Raw genomic sequence first — 20,927 nt, forward strand, 5'->3', positions numbered from 1 at the left:
CAAACAAGTATGTGAAATCGTAGTTATTAACAAGTTCTTAATTAAATATGATGTTATGTTTTTTTATTTGTACATATGATTTAATATATTATAATATCAATTTAATTGGTTTTTAAAACCATATATTAAAAGTAATTTGTGGGTATAAAAAAAAATTACAATTTAATTCCAATGTAAATAAACAATTACAATTACAAAATTTCATTAATTATCTTTATTTTTTATTAATTATTATTTATAAAATATTATGTTATAATTTAATTATAATTTATTTTTAAAATTATAAATTAATATAGTTTGTGGATGTAATAAAAATTGAAATTTTATATGTAAATACAAATATATCAATTTACAATATTAATTAAATATATTATTTTTTATTATAATTATAAATCGAATTTTATAAATTTTCATTAAAAAAAATTATAAAATAGTCCAATCCAGTCTAATCCTGCACCAAATATGGAACAACCAGTCCACCATTTAGTCCGGAACTATACCAAATATAGGACTGCACTATTCTATCCTGTCCGATCCGGACCTGTCCTGTCCAATCCTGTCCGATCCGAACCTATCCTGCGTACCAAACACAACCAAAAGGTTTTTGCCACTACTCCTATCAACACCTCTATCGCATGAAGGATAAAAGAAGAAAAAGAATATGACCTTATCTAGTACAACCCCCTTTCTTTTTTTGTGATAAATTAAATATGAGAGATTTTAGCATCAAGTTTTGAACCTAGAACTTAGGATTATCATTAGTGGTCATTACTAATTGGGTTATTCCCAAAAAAACATTTGGCATAGTTTCTGATAAGCTACTTTTGGTTTCATTTAGTTTATTTTCTCATTGTTGGGATAAAGACCTTTAAATGATTTTTTTTAAATAAAATAAAATAAAATAAATTAAATATATATCGCAAAGTTTGTACCAACTAAATCAATCTTTGAAAATCCAAAAGAAACCAAAAGGGGGGTTGAATAAACTTTTCAAAAACTTTAGCTTCTTTTTTATGACTGAAATAAAAGGAACCTGCAAAGTCATATGCCATAGCATCTCTAAACCTAAAGCTACATATCCACAGTTTGTATATATCTTAGTAGTCAAGACTCGATTGTCCCATAAACCTAAAATATAAATCCAATAAGATAAACAATAAGGACTCAATCTTTCCACAAGTAAAAAATAAATTTGCAGAAAAAGTAAACAGGTGAGGACTCAGTCCTTCTAGAGCAGATAGTATAAAACTAAAATGCAATAATATAAAATACAGAAAAATAAAAATGAGGTACACATGTTTTTATGTGGAAATCTAGATGGGAAAATCATGGGTGACACTCGCCACCTCTAATCTAAAAATCTACTAAGTCAGTATTCAAATAAATAGTCACACAGAAATATTACTAACATTCCTAGTCATCAAGATAATGGGTGACTGTTAGCCCCTTAAGCATCGGATGGGGAACCAAGCATGGAGGCCATGAGACATACTTGGGTCCTTGGTGTGCCTAAGAGATTGACACACGGCATTGCTGCAATAAGTATGAGGTTGTGTGGGTGGCATGGCATACGGCATTGGCTTAGACACGACAAACGGACTTAAGGCACAAGAAGGTGTTGGTAGGCAGATGCATCACGGACTGTGAATCTTGGGTAAACATGACTAAGACTGTGTGGACATTGGCAAATGCTAGATGAGCGCAAACATATGTGCGCCGAGGTACATGTGCTAGATGGCCGAGACTAGTGTGCATGGGCGGAGCATGCATGCAAGTGCACTAAGCAAGCATGACAAGCCGAGGAGGGTTAGGTCATGGTGCATGGCTTAGTGGCAACCGTGCAGGCAGCGAGTCGAGATGCAACATGCAGCATGCCTAAATGGATCCAAGGCAAGCATGGTGAAACATGAAGCTGTTGGGTGCAAGGAGGCATAGTTGCACACATCCGAGGGGGCGCATGGTTATTTGAGTTAGGCACGGGTTAGGGCTGTAGGACATGAGCACGCAAGGGGCACGAGGGCCATGATTTTTGAGATTTGCTAAGCACAAAATGCGGGAAGGTTAGTTAAGTTTGTTGGATAAGCTTCATTTTTTAAATGTGCCTAAGATATGGATTTGGTTGAAATTCAAAAGGTGGTTGCAAGCCTTGATATGTGGAGATCAAGGAGGGTTGTTGCAACCTATCCTGGTTCGAATTTGAAGGTGAGTTTGATGGACACGTGGCATAGATGGACACATGACATGTGGCAGGTGGTTATGGGGTGGATAACTACCAAAGCTGGGTGGCACGAGGTCACTGATTTGAAGAGTTTTGCACAACTAGGAGAGTAAGTTATGATCCCATACAACTAGGGATAATGATTAGTTGTTATCCCATGCAAATAGGGATGTTAGTTGAACTCTACTTGTATGTATAAGAGTAAAAATGGGAGCATGAGACATCAACCTCATAATTCAACCCAGTATAGAAGGAGATTGTGGTGATCCGTGTGATAGGGCTTTGTAATCCTTGTTTTCTTATGTGAATGAAAAAAGGTTGGGGAAGGTAGTAACCCCGTAAACTGTGAGTCCCTTGTGATTGCCTATACACTCTGTGTGTGTGTGTGTGAGTGTGCGATGAGGCATACTTGACCCTCGAGTTGTGTGGTTGTGTGAGTATGCTTGGTGGTGGTACACTAAAACCTTATGACAGACTACGAGTGTTGTGAGGTAGTCTAAGGTTGGGACCTTAGGTTGAGAGTGTGCATGTGTTACACATTCATTCCGCTGTGACAATCCGTTGCATTGACGTGCAAGGTGTGCACATGGGAAGGCTGACTGGAGTTTGTGCTCTAGGCTGCATGGAGGTGAGAAAAATTTTGGGAGAATTTCTCACCCCCGTGATAGTTGGTATCAGAGCCAGGTTGATACCAAGGAGTTGTGATCAAAGCCTCATTGAGACAACAAAGTTGGTGTTTAAACCTGTTTTGCACCAAAGGTAGGTTCATAGTTTCCTTACTAACACCAATAGTTTATACTTGGAAAGATTTTTGGACATTTGTTGCGTAGATATGGCTGGTGGTACAACAATGGAGGCCCTACATGAGCGTGTGACCCGTCTAGAAGAATTGGTGGGTGCTACTTCTTCAGATTCAATCGTGAGTCTATCGGAACGTATAGATGTGGCTGCAAACAGTTTGAACTCTCTAGCACGTAACCTTGAGTCATTTGTGGCAGAGGCAAATAACAAGTTTGTGAAGGTTATCGAGGATTTGATGTCCTTTAGCGATAACATGAAGGCTAAGATAAAATCCTTGGAGACATTAATGGCTGTCCTAAGGTCGACTATAGGTGGATTTTCATCATCAATTGAGATAATCCCATCTAAAATCGAAGTCCCGGATTTGAAGCTTTTTAATGGTGCTAGGAATGCAAACGAGCTAGAGAATTTCTTATGGGACATGGAACAGTATTTTGCTGCTGCACATTGCTTGGAGCATGAGAAAGTGACAGTCACCAGCATGTACTCGGTGGATGATGCTAAATTGTGGTGGAGGACTTGACTACAGGATGATGAGAACTCTAACCGTTCGAGGATAGAGATGTGGGACAGGTTGAAGAAAGAATTGAGAGATCAGTTCTGGTCAGGCAATATAGCTTGGGTGGCAAGAGAGGCCTTGAAGAAGTTGAAACATACTGGCTCAATCCGAAAGTATGTGAAATAGTTCAGCTCTTTGATGTTAGACATCAAGAACATGTCTGAAGAGGATAAATTTTTGAATTTTATGTCAGGTCTGCAAAGGTGGGGAGCAGGCTGAATTCAAGAGCCAGGAAGTGCAAACCTTGCTGGTTGCCATTAGTGCTGTTGATAGCTTGTTGGATTTCAAGTACATGACAGTGTGATCGTCTTCTGGGAAGATCGAAAATGGCAAGAAATCTAAAGGAAACAAGAAGAGGGGCGGCAAAAATGTAAGCAAGACAGGGGAGTCTTCGAAACCCAAGATGGAAGGCCAAAACACCAGGGTAAGGTGTTTTATTTGTAAAGGATCTCATTTTGCTAGTAATTGCCCTAGGAGGGAGAATGTTAACACATTGGCTACTATGGAGAGTGACAATGTGAAAGATGATGATATACCATTACAAGTGGCACCATTACAGTTCGTGAACATTGCGACCGCGAAGAAGCTAGACTTGCGGCATGGGTTGTTCTATGTTGAAGTGTGGGTAAATGGCAGAGATGTGATTGCTTTGCTCGATACAGATTATATACAGAACTAGTGGCGCAGAGAAAGGTGGAAGATTTGGGCTTGAGTTAGGCCTCACTCTTGCTACATCAAACCTTTCAATGCCGAAGCATAGCCGGTGGATGGCTTGGCCAAGGCTCATGTGAAAGTCGAAATGTTGGAGGGAGAGAGTAGTTTCTTGGTGGTTCCCATGCAAGACTATGACATGATACTTGTGTTGGAATTCTGCCTCGAAACTCAGGTAAGTTTGATCCCTTATCGTAATAAAACCATTGTGACTGATGGGCTGAGATGTTCTTATATTGTGGGATACATCTTGACAAGGGGAGAGCATCTCATGAAGCCACAGAAGGTGAGTTCTATGCAACCTAAGAATGGGTTGGGGAATGGAATGGAGTTGTTCCTGGCTTCGCTTATGGAAGATGTGAGATCGGACCGATTAATGGAAGAACTAGTTGACGAAATCGACTCAATGGAGGAGGTGGTGGATGGGACACTTCCTAATCCAATGGGTGATGTTCTTGGATCGGACCAAGATGGTGGTCTAGAATTCCTTTTGTATTTGCAGGTGCTAGCTTGCTCAACGGACAAAGCGAGAGAAGGAAAGGATGTGTAGCAGAAGAATTACTTTCTACTCCTAAGGCTGGGGGATCTTAGGAGCCAAATACCAAAAGAAGGTCTTGCGAAGACAGGACGAGTGGACATCTGGAGCTTCACCTGACGATGAGGGTGTCGTCAAGCTTAGGTGGGGGAGGTTTGTTAGCCCTTTAAGTATCGGATGGGGGACCAAGTATGGAAGCCATGAGACATGGTTAGGTCCTTGGTGTGCTAAGGAGGTTAGCACATGGCATTGCTACAAAAAGTGTAAGGCTGTGTGGGTGGCACGGCAAGTGGCATTGGCATAGACATGGCAAAACGAACCGAAGGCACAAGGAGGTGTTGGTAAGAAGATGCATGATGGACTGTGCATCATGGGAAAACATGACTAAGACCGTGTGGACATTGGCAAAGGTTGGATGAGCAGCAAACACATGTGCGCAGAGATACATGTGCCTGATGGCCAAGACTAGTGCATGGGCAGAGCATGCATGCAAGTGCACTAAGCAAGCATGACAAGCCGAGGAGGGTTAGGGCATGGTGCATGGCTTAATGGCAACTGTGCAGGCAGTGAGTCGAGATGCAACATGCAGTGGCATGCTTGAATGGGTCCAAGGCAAGCGTGGCGAGACATGAAGCTGCTGGGTGAGAGGAGGTACTAGTTGCACACATGAGAAGGGGCGCATGGTTGTTTGAGTTGGGCACGGGTGACGTTGCAAGACATGAGCACGCAAAAGGCATAAGGGCAATGATTTTCAGGATTTGCCAAGCACAAAATGCGGGAGGGTTAATTAAGTTTGTTGGATAAGCTTCATTTTTGAAGTGTGCCTAAGATATGGATTTTGTGGAAATTCACAAAGTGGTTGCAATTTTTGATATGTGGATATCAAGAAGGGTTGTTGCAACCCTATTTTGGTTCGAATTTGAAGGTGAGTTTGAATTTGAAAGAGATGGATTTAAGTTCAAACGGATATGAATTTAAATTCAAAAGGATAAGGATATGGCCAAAGAGGACACGTGGCATCATGGATGCATGCCATGTGGCAGGTGGTTATGGGGCGGATAACTACCAGAGCTGGGTGGTGCGAGGTCACTGGTTTGAAGAGTCCTGCACAACTAGGAGAGTAAGTTGTGATCCCATGCAACTAGTGATAATGATTAATTGTTATCCCATCTAACTAGGGATGTTAGTTGCACTTTACTTGTATGTATAGGAGTACCAATGGGAGGATGAGACACCAACTTCATAATTCAATCCATTAGAGAAAGAGTATGTGGTGATCCGTGTGATAGGGCTTTGTAATCTTTGTTTTCTTATGTGAATGAAAAGGTTGGGGTAAGGTAGACACCCAGTAAACTGTGAGTCCCTTATGATTGCCTTTACATTGTGTGTGTGCGTGTGAGTGTGCGGTGAGGTATACTTGACCCTCGGGTTGTGTGGTTGTGTGAGTATGCTTGGTAATGGCATACTAAAACCTCATGACGAACTACGAGTGTTGTGAGGTAGCCCAAGGTTGGAGCCTCGGGTCCAGAGTGTGCACGTGTTGCACATTGATTCCGCTATGACAATCCGCTGCGTTGACGTGCAAGGTGTGCCCATGGGAAGGCTAACTGGAGTTGGTGCTCTAGGCGGCACAGAGGCAAGAAAATTTTTGGGAGAATTCCTCACCCCTATAATAGTGACTAGACTTCTAACTCTAGACATAATGATCTCAAGCCCCGATCACTGCAACCATTGTTCCTCTCAAAGACACACACAGGTCCGTCTTCAAAACCTCCCTTGCAAAGGATCCACTCTTCCAAGTTTTATTGTAACAAGTCTCAGAGTAACAACCAATATGATGTGAAAATGTGTTTTTGAGATGTTTGAGAAGGTAAAAGCCTCGGGAGCAGGGATGTGCAGAAAACCATCTAACTTGAGCCAACCAACCAACTATTGCTAATGACTTATATCCCATTAGTCGGTTAACCAATGCCTACCAAGAAGATTCGATCGATGATGGTTTCCATTGTTTGGAAATTGCCAATCATTGAAATTGACTGGTTTTATATGTTTAGTTCTAAGAATACATCAGATCCCATCTCCTCTCCCTCTGAAATTTATCTTTCTCATTTTTGTTCACAGATATGCACAATCTTTCTCTCCTTGTTGCTCACTTCCTAGTCCCTGCCTTTTGATCTTTCTTTTAGATTTGCTTTCTCTCTCTCTCTCTCTCTCTCTCTCTCTCTCTTTCTCTCTCTTTCTCTCTCGTTTCTATCAATTTTGTCTCTTCACTTGTTATGGAGGTTGGAATAAAGTGTGTTAAAAAATAGGGGATGACTCTAAAACTCCACCACCCATTTGTAAGTGTTGAGTTAGCATCTCCAAAAATTGTTGCTATAAAAAAGAAGAAGAAAAGCAGTGTGGAAGAAGATTATGGAGTGTAAATATGCCACGAAAAGGATGAAATCAACACTTATACTTGGAATAGCACTCACAATATCTTGCTTTATGAATTTCCCATTAAATTCTATTAGTTTATTTTATTTTATAAAACATTTTCTTTGGGGTTCTTTGGTGGTGGTTCACCATTAGTGAGAATTAAGTGTTTTTTGTTTTAATTTTTGTTTTAATTTGGCTTTTGATTAGGTTAGATGTTATTTTAATTTTTTCTAGATGTTTTTATTATTTTTTTTTTAAAGCTTGTGGATTCTTATATTAATAATTAATCATGTAAGTTATTGGAATTTTCAAGATATTGATTGGACAATACAATCGTAAATAAATTATAAATCAGGCTAAAAATAAACTTTTTCTTTCATGAAGTTGTTTATTTTTTTTTAAAAGCATATATTTAAGGCACATCCAAATCGAAAATTGGCCAACTGGCCGATTGGTTATAAAGGTTGAAAAAACTCTTTCGGTCCATTAATTGACCTACCGATCAATATTTTTCCGATGTGAAAAATTGATCAAATTGATAGAAACCAACTAACGCACCCTTTTACCCAAGAGTCTCTCTTTAAGTAAAAATGATTTAGCTCTCAGAGAATTGTAGTGAAATATGAAGTAAAAATAAAAATAACGATGAGAGAGTCAATCCATGATCACAAAAATGTATGCAAATGATGTTTTCTATAATCCACTAACTCTCTAAGCTCAATGAATATCTATTAACAATGTCTCCTATAGCTCTTAAATTTTTTAACTCTTTCTCACTTCATCAAGCTAAAGACAAGTCAAGATTTTATTATAAAAATAAAAAAATAAAAAAACAAAAAAAACAAAAAGGTAGTTCGAACAACATAAAGAGATTTTTTGAACTATAGTTAAAAATCAAATGAACAACTTTCAAATATCAAATGTTGTTCAAACAAGATATATATGTTGTTCGAACAACAACAAATCAAGTAATCATAAATTGACATGTGGCACAATGTTCGAACAAGATACAAACCTTATTCGAACAACATATGTCCACCAATGTCTGATTGACAAGTGAATATCACATTGTGTGAACACCATGAATCCACTAGTGCCTTTGTGATACGTGGCACATGTTCAAACAACATCTCATGTTATTCGAACAATATGTCAAAGTAGTCAAATTTAATCAACTCAAGATATTTTTGACTTTCAAAAACTCTGTAAAAAAAAATATATATTTTCAGCCCAAATCAAAATATTTCAAGTGTGAACCCAAGTAAAACATAAAAAATCAATAAAAAAAGAAAGACTTTGATTTATTTGGGAAAATCAATAAAAACATGTAACAAATCTCAAGAACTAATGATGAGTAGTTATGATTTTAGAACATTTTAGGTGATTCCAAAAGAAAATCACCCAAGATCTCTCTAGATTCACAAATAAGGAGTGACATTCAAAAAAATTTAGATAAAGAACGGTAAACAGTGAAATCATGAATTTAGATGAAACAAGGAATGAAAAGCACGGAAGGCAGGGGCGGAACTAGGAAGCCTTGTTTGGGAGGCCACATTAATGCAGAAATTTTTATCTTGTGAAATAATAAAGTATAGTATATATTTCTGTATATATATATATATATATTTTTTTTCCATATATAATATTTAAATACAAGATGATATATAATAATTCAAATTATGAAACGTATATTAAATGAGTAACAATTTTTGGTTTGTTAATTATTATTATATGAGTAACATTTTAATATGATAAAAAGAGTAAGAAACTCTAAAAAAAATTATAAATTACCAAGAAAATATATGACATAAAGAAAATGGATAAAACTATACATTTAATAGTAGATAAACTTGTTCCATTTTAAGAAAATTTTCATATGATTGTTGAAGAAAATCATTTATTATTTCTTAGACTAATTATTATGTGAAACTATATATCATGAAGAATATATTTAACTAAGCAACACCAATAAAGATATCTATTATCAAATAGAAAAGTAAATTAAATTAAATCAAAATTTTATATCTAAATGAGTAAACTAATAAATTGAAACTCTAATTAAAAAACAAACAAATCGTAATAAATAAAACTTAAATATATACAAAATTTATTTACCTTCCTCTATAACTTTTTATTATTATCAATATATATATATATATATATGAAATTATTGATTGAGTTTATTATATATGAAAGATATAAATTATATTCATCCTATATTGGTAAATGCAATAAATGCTTGAATTAAATTACATAAAAAATTATTTGAAATTTTATAATTGGTGGGGCAAATATATATTTTCAATTAACTTTTAAGACTTACAATAAATACTTTTTAGAGAGAAAATTGAGGAATCGGAACAGGCAGCGGGTGCCAGCCTATACATGGTTTCGCCCATGATGGAATGTATGCCAAACAAATAATGTTTTCTGTAGAAAAACAAAAATCAATGGGGGTCGATACATAGAGAGTTGACTGATTTCTTAGGATTTTTTCAGCTCAAAATAACAAAAAAAGAAGGAAAAAAAAAAAAGAAAATGTATACCACAGTGGTAATTGATCACCATTAAGTTGGTGATATGGAGTATATCAAGGACCTTGTAGTACGGCAGCACCGCATTTGCTAGAAGAAGTTGCATTAGTATGCTCAAGCAAAAGAAACCCGTAACACATCCATGAAGATGGTGATGAATGATGACTCTGAAGAAAAATTAAGCACTTTAATAACATATGGGTGGCAACATGACCTATATACTACTAATATGATAGGTTGGCAAATAATTTGAATTTTGATCAAAAAGAACAATAATTTAAATACCATTATTGTTTTGATTGGAAATTTAATGATAACTACTAAATTATGGACATATATATATATATATATATAATGAATCCATCATTTATAATTATAAAAATAGATCAATTTCTACCGTCCTTTCAACTTTTTTTTTTTTTTTTAATTCTATCAATAAATAAACACAAGTAATTCATTTTATGGAACTTGAAAAGCATAGAAACTCTATGATGATTGAATTTTTATGTTGGAGAACCTCATAAAAGCTAGAAAAGACTAAAAAATACAAAGTCAAAGGCATATTCAAAGAGAATAGCATATCAACGATTCACATGTCTTTTCTATTGGGAAATACCACCAAACAAAATAGTTGCAGAATAACTAGATTTATCACATCCCATATTATAATCGGATGCTACAGGATATCTCTACGAGAGGTTAATATTTTGCAATTTATTGAAAGGGACAATTTCACAGATTTCACTTTAAATTTACAAGTTTTTCATACTTACCTTTCAATTTGCATTTTTTGAACAAACTTCCCTTCAAGTAAATCCTTTTTTTTGGGCATACTTGGACCTGCATTTTCATATTTAACAAACTTCCCTTTAAATTTTACATTTTTGCAATTTCTCCCTTTTTAAAATAATAAAATATAAAAATATGAAATTAAACCAAGATTATATATGGAACAACAATATAATTTAAGGTATAATATATATTTTCAATTTAATAAAAATAATAACTATAGGCTCAAAATTTTAATTTTTAAAGATATTATAAGTTGGATATAGAATTTTATTACTTTAATTTATTATGTTTTTCCACTTAAAAAAAAAATTATCCAATTTTATATTTTATTTTATTTAACACAGAAATTGTAAAGAAAGTGAAGTATGCAAAAAATTCAAACTACAATGGAAGTTTCTGTGTAAAATAGAAAAAAATAATAATAATAAAAATAAAAGGGCAAACATGCAAAAGTTATCACCTACAAGGTAAGCTTGTGAAATTTCTCTATTGGAAACACCTTAACTTGAATTAAAAATGCTGATTACAGTCCAACATTCTAACTATTGAATGACATCACTTCTATTTGCAATTCCATAACAACACAAGGCATCCTTGTAAAACTAGATTTTTTCATTAATTCAACTAATGTAAAAATAGACCATGATAAGAGTGCGCTTTAAAAAAAAATGACAATGCAAATCTTCAAACTGCCGAGCAATATCACCAAGTAATGTTTAATAACAAAATGTAATACATAGAATTTTCTCATTAATTTATATTTTATACATATTAAGAATTTTACATCACCTAACATGTCGTCAACAGCCAAGAAGCCACATCAGGGAATATAATAAAAAAACCTATAAAGATTTTGAAGTAAGAAATAGCATTTTTTAAAAAATAGTAATAAAAGTTTGTCAGTCCCCAGACATCCTAGCAGCATTTTGCCCAATACAGACTAGTCCCATGCACAAAAGGCCAGTGCCTACCAGCAATATCGTCAACGAATCTCCCCATTATTCTTCATCAGCAGTATTGTTCTCTGTCATTATTAAAGTGACTGTCAGATTCAATGCATCACTAACCACTAACACAGTTATGCTGTGGTAAACTTGCATGTTTAACTTACGGTGGGACATGGTTTAAGAAAAAAAAAAAAAAAAATTAACAGAAATTATACATCTCAACAGATATGGAGGGACATGAGACGCCCACCATAAAGCAAGTATGCAAGCCAAATATAGGTTTGTTTTTATATATACATATACATATATGTGTATATATATATATATATATATATAAACCAAATAAAGAAAAAAAAATTACAGTTAAAATTCCAAGTTTCAGACAATATATATATATATATCTATCAATTCTGACATCGTAAGGAACTCATGGTGGAATTATGAAAGAAAACCATCTTCAGCTGTTAAATTTGCATGATTTAACTTATTTATACTTAATCTAACACTATTCAGTGCACACATCCCCCATTTATCTACAAAGATTAGGAATATCGAGTAGCCATCAATCTTCAAATGAGGAACAAATTTAAAAGTATTAAGCAGCTTTTTTTTTCTGGCTAAAAATAAGTAGAAATAAAGTAGCTGCTTATTGCACCCTCAAATACAGATAACCCCATGTGGGCCATAGTTTTTTCAAAGTCTATCATTGAACTACATTCCTTCTCCTATCCATGCAACATCATGTACACCACGAGTATACAGAGCTGATGATTCATGAAACTATTGACTGCAGCATAGATATTAATCTTTACGCCAAAAAAATAAATAAGAGGATATTGTATAATAATCTAAACATAAAGAAAACTAGTTCAAAGTCCAATGGCATGTAATAAGACGATGGCTGAAGCGTTCCACGTTTTTTTTTTTTTATTTTTTTATTTTGTCCCAACACAGCAAATAGAAGGACAGATTTGAATTCATCCTCAATGAAAGAATGACTGAAAAAGATTTCAGTATGGCATGGTTGCCTATTTACAGGAATGAAGATTGGATAAGAAGACTGAGTATGCATTAGTTGCTACTTGATGGCAAAGTGAAATAAAAAAAGAAAAGGTGAATACAAATGTCCGCTCAAGCAATTAGCATCTTCTATAAGTAGAAAAAACCCAAAAAATATAATTCCATGATAGGAGTATGGGCAGTTGTTCTATATATAATAAAGCAAGAATGTATAAGTACCCGGATTCCAGAGAGACTGCCTTGTCCTAAATAGCTATACTGTAAAGCTACCTGTTGTGTAAAAGAGAAACAGAAATCAATGATCATCAAAGGAAAAATAAATGCTTTGAATGGAAATCAAATTTGAAATGAAAAAGAAGACAGAAGGAGGAAGGATATACTAAACAGTTAAGAAAATTGAAGTCACAATGCATACAGAATGTGAAAATTACATAAACTGTTGTCTGACATGTTTGTTTACAAATTAAAACAATTCCTAAACAGTTAATTTTTTTTAAAAGTAAATCAACCCACAACCAACAGAAGGTCTATATTCAGAAGAATGCAAAAAGCTCATTATTGAGGTGATTTTCTCAATAAAGTTTCAACTTTAGCACCACTTTCTCAATCATCAACCATGCAAATGCATACACATGTATGCATTTTGTAAATCTTAGAAAATGTTCAAAAATAAAAGAATCAAAAGGTAGCATAACCTTGTCTTGCAGAAAGTTTCAATCATAAAGTGACAACAGTGGAAAGAAAGATGACTAAAAATACAGGTACAGAGATTGAATATATTTACTGTATCCACAAGAAAGGCATGTGACACACATATAGAGAAAGAAAGGAAAAAGTAAGAGATATATGATTCTAGAGATGAGTGCAGTCCTGAAAGAAGTAAAAGAGTTGTCATTTACGTCAGATAAGAGAGAAAATCCTTGAGTAAGAAAGAAAAACAGAAACAAGTTGGCGCTTGTTTGCATACATTTATGTTTTTGCTTTTCTGTTTTCCTTTTTTATTAAGGCTCTGTTTGGTTTTAAAAAAGTGTGAAGGGTAAAAAAGTGAAGGAAAAAAGGTAAAAGTTTTATCTTGTTTGGGTAACAAAGGAAACAAGAAAGCATATTTAAAAAAAAAAAAAAAAAATCATATTCCTAAGTAAATGATTATTTTTTGCTTGGTTTTTGAGAGAAACAGGAAGAAAACAAAAGTGCTTAACATAATATTTAAAAAAAAAAAAAAAAAAACTGGGAATGTTAAGTACTTAGCAGCTTTGTGGGCCTCTACAAATAAAAATTTCAAAGATTACCCTTTTCCCTTGATTGTCTAATTCAAAGATGTCACAGGTGGTTGATCTGTTTATAAGTCTTTTATATTGTCTTAATGTTACTTTTCTTTCTTCCCCTTTTTTTTTTTTTTTTGATGGGATAAGAGACAACCTTTCATAGATAGGAAATCAATACAAAATGTATGAAAGGAAATCAATACAAAAGGTAAAGGTGAGGATAAGAAATCCTCCACCAAAAAAAAAAAAAAAAAAAAAAAAAAAAAAAAAAAACTCTCAATATATATACATATAAATATATATATATATATATTATATCAATAAAAAAAATAAAATAATGTACACTTAAACAAAAGGAAAAATAAATTAAAAAAGCTTCACCCTCAAATCTAGCAAGATAGAGTTCTAAAAATGCAATGGGTAAACCAATTGGAGGCTCAACATGATCAAGGTCGACACTATGATGGGGTCAAAACTATGATCGGATTGTTTGGGTCTTACAGAAATGCTCGATTTTGCAGTGTTTTACATGTCTGATTGATTAATGTGTTTTGAGTTTGATAATGGACAAAAATCTGTCCAGAACATGGAACCATGGAGGACCATGGAAAAACCAAAGGAAGGAAATGGACAACAAAAGGAAACATGCAATGTGCAATAGAACAAAGGAGTTTTGAAAGTGTAAGATGGCTGGGGAGAGGATGAGAGTATCGCCTGATTTATTTTCCAGTTGGAATTTGAGTTTTCCTCAGCAATATAAAGGACAGTTAAAATTCCTATTACCTTGCATTTTTCTTTTGCATTGTCCCTGTACTTTTTTCCTTGACATTTTTTTAGAACCAGACAACAGAATCCAAATTAACTCCATTTTTTTTAACTTTTTCCTCCTCAAACACTAACTTACAATTATAGCCTAAAGAATTAAGCATACTTAATGTCAAATGACTAGTATAATAATTCTCTGTAGCGGTAAAAAAACTGCTTATCAAAATGAACCAAATTTCATAAACAGTTTGAACATTTCAATCTTGAGTTTCTGGTTTTCTCTCTGCTTGTAACTAGGTTATTGGCAAACAATCTCTCAAAGAAAACACCAACTCTACACAACTAAGACAAAAGCATTAATAAAAAGCAGAAAACAGAAAACCAAGAACATAAGTAACCAAATGAGCTCTTAAATAACAAGATCTATTTAATTTTAATGTTAACAGTCTTTAAGAACATAATGCACACAAGATATTGAATGAAAAGGGTAACAATTCAGGCCCAAAAAATTTTGACAGAAAGAGAGAAGAAATGAGAATACATTATATAAATGTATATACTTACATGCATCTATATTATGCAAATATGAACCATAGACACACATACAAACATGATACACCATACATAATAAAACAAATTCTGGAGTAACAGTTAAAATTGTAATATACCTCTTATCTCACTAATGCACCTTTCAAGGGCTGGTTGCTGCACATCTATCAAGAACATTAGCCACATCATCTGATTATGCAGAAATCAAGACTCAAAAATACCAGCATTTGCAATAACCTTGTACACAATACACCTTGTGAAAAATTAGCAGAAGGAAATTCCTTCCCCCCCACCCACAAAAAAAAAAACAGCCCTTCCAAGCCCAGTCCTAGTTTTAGACTCCAAGCATAGTCTCACAAATTATTCATTTAGCTCAAAATCCAACTTGCATTCCATAGATTCTCCACCTTGTAAATCTGTAACTGATTTTCACATGCCGATTCACCTCCTTTTGGACCTCTTGACTGCCTTTGAGACGTCTTCCAGCAGGTTGTTGGATATAACAAAACTGAAAATCTCCTCTGACATTTAACAATCTAACTCTTAAGGAAGAAAGAAGCCCTTTAAACTAGCTTTTCAATAGGATGTCCATATGGATATCAACTTATCTCTTTGCACATGCATCTTGAGTCCTTAACCCAATGCTGGCAGTAGCATATAGTAGTCAAAACTTTTTTGCTGACTAAACCTCACATTCCAAAAAAGAAAAAAAGAAAAAATAAATCATGTGCTAGCTTTTTTTCTTAATATCACCTATCAACTGGTTTGCAATTGATACAGCATTTTCAGATGGCCTTCTATACTTCACAAGTTCCCTTGGATCTTTACAATTTTTTAACATAACAGCCATTGCTTCAGCTTTCCGCAGTATAGAGGTTCTCCTAGCATGAGATACATCTCCATCTCCAAGGTATGTGTTTGGCAGCCTCGTAGAATGAGGAACAGAAGACATCATATCAGATAGTTTACGAACCATTTCAGTCATTCCTCTTTTCTTTAATTCATGATGCAATCTCTTGAAAGTAAGATACTGAGGAACTATACCCCGTCTTATCATATCCTGAAACTCTGCATAAGCCTGTTCCAGTGCATGCATATTGCAAAGCAAATGGATCAACATTGTGCTTGTCGCTAAGTCCATATCACATCCTCTGGATCTCATTTCTTTGCCAACTTGAATTGCCAAGTCAAGTCTCTCCTCCTCACACAACATCTTCAACAAAAGATGGTATGTAAGCCGATCTGGAGTATACCCAGATTCAATCATCTTAGTATAAAGGTTCATTCCCTCCTCAATTTTCCCAAACTTTGAAAAGTACCTAAAGAAGTAGTTATATGTTGTTGCAGTTGGGAAAAAACCCCTACTTATCATCATCTTAAGGATCTTACTAGCACCTTCAAGATTTCCAGCCTTACAATAGCCCTTCACCAAAGAATTGTATGTTGAGACAGTAGGACCTGATTCTAGAACCAAAAAGCGCTCCATCATTCCCATTGCCTCCTTGAACCTCCCTGCTTCCCCCAGTGCATCAATTATTGGATTGTATACAATTTCATTAGGCTTAATTCCTTCCATTCTCATCTCATTCACCAATTCAATAGCCCGTTCAACACGATGCATCCGACAATAACCTTCCACAAGGGTACCATATGTTACAACTGAAGGTCTCACATTCTCCCTCTTCATCTCAATCCATAACCGCTCTGCCTGTTTGAGCTTCCTTGATCGAAACCAGCCATTCAACAGTATATTATAGACCCGCGCTGATGGTATCCAGTTTGAGTCCAACCCCCTTTTCCTATTTAAGTACTCTGAAGCTACCCTAATATGGCCTTCCTTGCATAGGGAATCCAACAAAATCTCTAGTAAACTCATTTCTGAAGTGGGACTGAGAATTGAAGTTAAACCACTTGCAAATTCAAATGTTCGAATTGCAGATTGGGGCATACCTGCATTCAAAAGTACCATCAAAGATTTATAAATTTTTTAAAATAAAAAAAGTAAAAAAAAATAAAAACCAGTTTGACAACCATGTACATAGTTTCATCAATAGGAATGAAAGCCAATTCAATCCTCCTAATTCGGAAATCACAAAAAATGGAAACTCTAATTAAAATACAAGCATATTCAACTATTCTAGCACTTGGTATAGCATTTGGTATACCATCAGTTTCAAATGTTCACTTTGAACCAACAAACAGGACCGATATTTCTGTACATCCCAAGTATCTGCATGTCGAGTTATATTCAAACTAAAGAGTTTAAATTAAACACAAATTACATACAAATCTATTCAAATGAAACAATAAAATATATTACACAACATCAAAATATTAGCTCTAAGAAAAATATACTTAAGAATCACAATCGATATATACCTGCACGAGCATATCGCCTGATCATTATCACAAATGCATCTCCAGAAACCAAGTTGGGTTCCTCATCTTTATTGACATGTTCGAGAATTAGAGACCATGCAGAGTCAAACTCCCTTGATTTAGCAAGGACATTGATCATGGAGCTGAGGAGCAACTCAGTGGGTTGAAACCTAGGTTTCCTTTTAGCCCAAAGAAAGAGTGAATGCAGCAACTTGGGAGAAGAATCAAAGTGGTCGAACACAGCTTGTAACATATCCGGACCCGGCTCGATTCCAGTCTGGTCCAACACACTATGGAATGACGAACCAGGGGATATGCTGGGGTCTCTGAGCAAGTCACCAATGATGGAGAATTCATTGTATGAGAAGCTGGGGATCGGGTCAGGTTTAGGGATCGAGGTGGTTTCTGGGTGTGGGGGAGTGAAGGGCTGGTGAGGCCAATTGATGACAGGTTTACCAGGTACTGAAAGCCATGACTGATTGGAAGAAGCTGATAAGAATCGTAAGGTAGGAAATTGAAAAATTGGCTTAGGGTTTGAGTTGAGGAGTTGGAGGATTTGAGGTGGAAAATAGCGGGTTTGAAAGAGAGAGCAAACTTTGAGGAACAAAGGAATTGAAGGCTGTGTTTTATACATAGATAGATTTAAATTATATATATATATATATATTAGTAATCATGATGTACTGGTGGTTGTCATGGTGCTCGTCCCTCACAACTTTTTACTTCCTCTATCTTTAGTGGTTTGCCTTCCCTTCATTTCGTTCACCAAAAAAGCATACTAAAGTATCAATAATAAAAAATAATTAAAAAAAATAAAAAAGGTACTTCCAACAAAGAAATAAAAAATTAAACATAAATAGCATAAGCTCACAACAAATATACAATTCTAGATTAGCATAACCAAATCATTTAATATGCAACTAAAAGTGCAAAACCATAAATGTATCTTCAAACTGACAAAAAGGGAAGACAAAATTGTCACACCAGGTAAAGTAAAACTCAAGTCAACAAGCAAACAAAATGAAACTGGAAAACATGATTTAGAAAAACAGCAAGGTTATATCACTCAAATTGAGCATGGTTCTTTTTGTGTTCAATGGAAGTGAGTAACTCAAATTCTTCAGAACAGTAAAGAGAGGAGAGGGGAGAGGGGAGAGTTAGAGCGGAGAGAAAGAATACAACTTCTAGCTTTACTGATGATAAATGGTTTCTTCTTTCAAATACATCCAAAATTCAGAAACAAAACTCAAAAGGAGATATTTTGTTAAGAAAATCATCTTATAGTTGGATATGAAACCAAGTAAGTGAGGCTTGCACAAGGCTAGAAGAAGATGCAAAAAACTTCCTAATTTCCTTGCGCTGTTTATAGAAAAGAAAGTGCAACAGTAACAGTGTCAAAATAAAACAGCAAAGTGCCAGCATAAATCCACATAATGGATGACTGGTTCGATAGAGAACAAAATGGCCCACCCCCAAAAAAGAACCTTCTTTTCCCAGGGCAGGGGTTTAAGATAAAAGAAGAAAGTGTGCACCAAAATTAAGAAAGATTGTAAAAGCAACCTATCATATATGAGAACAAGATAGTATGACGATTCTTTCTTGACACTTGCTGAAAGGAAAGAGAAAATAAAGAACAGCAATCCAATTATACCCGTGTATGCTAGCTTGCTCATCATTAAAATCTGTTTTTGCCCCACGCAACTTGTGCTTTCTAGGCTGAGGATTGGCCTCTCCGAATAAAAATAGGTTGGCTAGCTAGCTGCACCTTATAAAGGATCGATATTACAAAGTAAACATATGCTAGTGAGATTTGAATTACGGGGCATCATCTTTAACATAATCTTACCCCATACAATGATCTCCAGAGAATTAATGAGTGAATACTAACATGAAACGATGCCCAATGTACATCTATATGTAATTGAATTACAGAGAAATCGATTAGTGCCATACAAAAACAATGTAAAAGTAGGTTGAATATCTCAAAAATATTATAAAATATTTTTCATAGATAATTGATGCCTATATCACATCATTACAAAAGACATTCATGACACAATGGCTAAACTCTTGCAACGAAGGATAATTACTAATAAGAGAACGTAAACGGCCACAAAAAAACAAAAGAAATTCAAATTCAAGCTAAAACCGGCACTTGAAAACTTCAACTATCTTATGAATGAAAAATTCTTTAAACACAAAGATGAAAAGCTAATAAGAGAAGATAAACGAAAACTAAAACTGAAAAGACATAAGAAATCGAAATTCACTAGAAAAAAATAAATAAATAAAGTAACGATGGGTTAAATTTGATTGGTATAATAATTGGAAATCGGATTTACAATCTAAGTATGAATAAGAAGCCCTAACATTCACAACACAGATTCAAATTCTTAGGAGAAAAGAGGAAGATAGTGAATAAACTAAAAGAAAATGAAAAAAAAAAAAAAACATACAAACAAGAAATGCAACCATTGCCAGAGAAGTAATTGACGTGAAAGAGTAGAAGCGAGACGAAAGAAAGTGAAAATATACTTATCGGGTGGAGCTGGATTAATGAAAATGGCGAACTGAAGAAGGGGACGTCCGCTCACACTTCACTCCCTCTCTTCAAAGTAAGCCGGCTCGTCCAAAATGAAAAGAAATGAAAGGGCAAAAGGGTAAAATATTAAATAAAGGGCAGACCAAAACACTAGAAACCCCCCACTTCATCTTCCCCCCCCCCAAAAAACAAAAAAAAAAAGTTTTAAAAGTGTTAGTTTCCTTAATAGTTGAGTAATAAATATCAATGTTATAGTTGTTAAAATATACTCTCTCTTTTCCTTTTTTCTTTTTTCTTTTCGGATTTAATATATATATATATATATATTAAATCTCATCCTCAAATGCATTGCAAAATGAAACATTAGTCTTGTTTTCCATCCATTTTGTGAATGATAACGGTAGGTGCATGTCAGTCAGGTAGCAATGATAAATTTACAGGGACTTAAATAAGATTTCATTAGTTACTAAATTTTATTTAAAATATCTATTTAAATATTAGAAAAAGAAAAAAAGAAATATTTATTGCAATAAATAAATAAATTATTAAAAAAATAAATAATATTTGTACAAATTTTATTTATATTGTATAGATCTTTTTGTTCCAAACTAACTACTTTATAAATTTCCCTCAAAAAAAAAAAAACTACTTTATAAATTTTAAATATGGTGCAATGGGAAATTTAAATAAAAAAAGTTTTAAAGAAGAAAAATTTAAAAAAATCTTTATACAAATTTAGTGAACATTTTCACAAAATAATAGAAAGAATTAAATTTGTTTCGCAAGGGATTAAAAAACTAGAAAAGGACATACCAAAACAAAATTAATTTATTTATCATTGTACATATATTTTTTTTAAAAAATAGAATATAATCTAAAATAATTAATTTAA

At 34.3% G+C, this 20,927-nt stretch overlaps 1 protein-coding gene across 14 annotated transcripts; it reads right to left on the minus strand.

Moving 5' to 3' along the window:
• Positions 1 to 11,258: 11,258 nt before the first annotated feature.
• LOC107405825 (pentatricopeptide repeat-containing protein At5g11310, mitochondrial) lies at positions 11,259 to 20,178 on the minus strand. Of its 14 annotated transcripts, none has more exons than XM_060815767.1 (7): positions 20,029 to 20,168; positions 19,340 to 19,404; positions 19,145 to 19,252; positions 17,494 to 18,271; positions 15,234 to 17,064; positions 12,755 to 12,805; positions 11,259 to 11,592 (listed from the first exon to the last, which is right to left on the minus strand). In XM_060815767.1, exons 4-5 carry the CDS (start codon positions 18,125 to 18,127, stop codon positions 15,845 to 15,847), a joined length of 1,854 nt encoding a protein of 617 aa, XP_060671750.1. In that variant the 5' UTR covers positions 18,128 to 18,271; positions 19,145 to 19,252; positions 19,340 to 19,404; positions 20,029 to 20,168; the 3' UTR covers positions 11,259 to 11,592; positions 12,755 to 12,805; positions 15,234 to 15,844. The 14 variants fall into 14 exon arrangements, with proteins under 14 accessions (XP_060671750.1, XP_060671757.1, XP_060671754.1 ...); XM_060815774.1 differs by having other exon boundaries at positions 19,145 to 19,258; XM_060815771.1 differs by having other exon boundaries at positions 19,950 to 20,144.
• Positions 20,179 to 20,927: the final 749 nt, after the last annotated feature.

The sequence above is a fragment of the Ziziphus jujuba genome, chromosome 3 (assembly GCF_031755915.1).
Source record: "Ziziphus jujuba cultivar Dongzao chromosome 3, ASM3175591v1".
Lineage (NCBI taxonomy): Eukaryota > Viridiplantae > Streptophyta > Magnoliopsida > Rosales > Rhamnaceae > Ziziphus > Ziziphus jujuba.

What these genes read in the sequence shown, in the direction of transcription:
- LOC107405825 (XM_060815773.1), bottom strand. Translation starts at nt 18,127, where the DNA reads ATGTATAAAACACAGCCTTCAATTCCTTTGTTCCTCAAAGTTTGCTCT. An exon ending in CAGGCGATATGCTCGTGCAG is followed by an intron (nt 17,065 to 17,493) that starts GTATATATCGAT and finishes TTTTGAATGCAG; the next exon opens with GTATGCCCCAATCTGCAATT.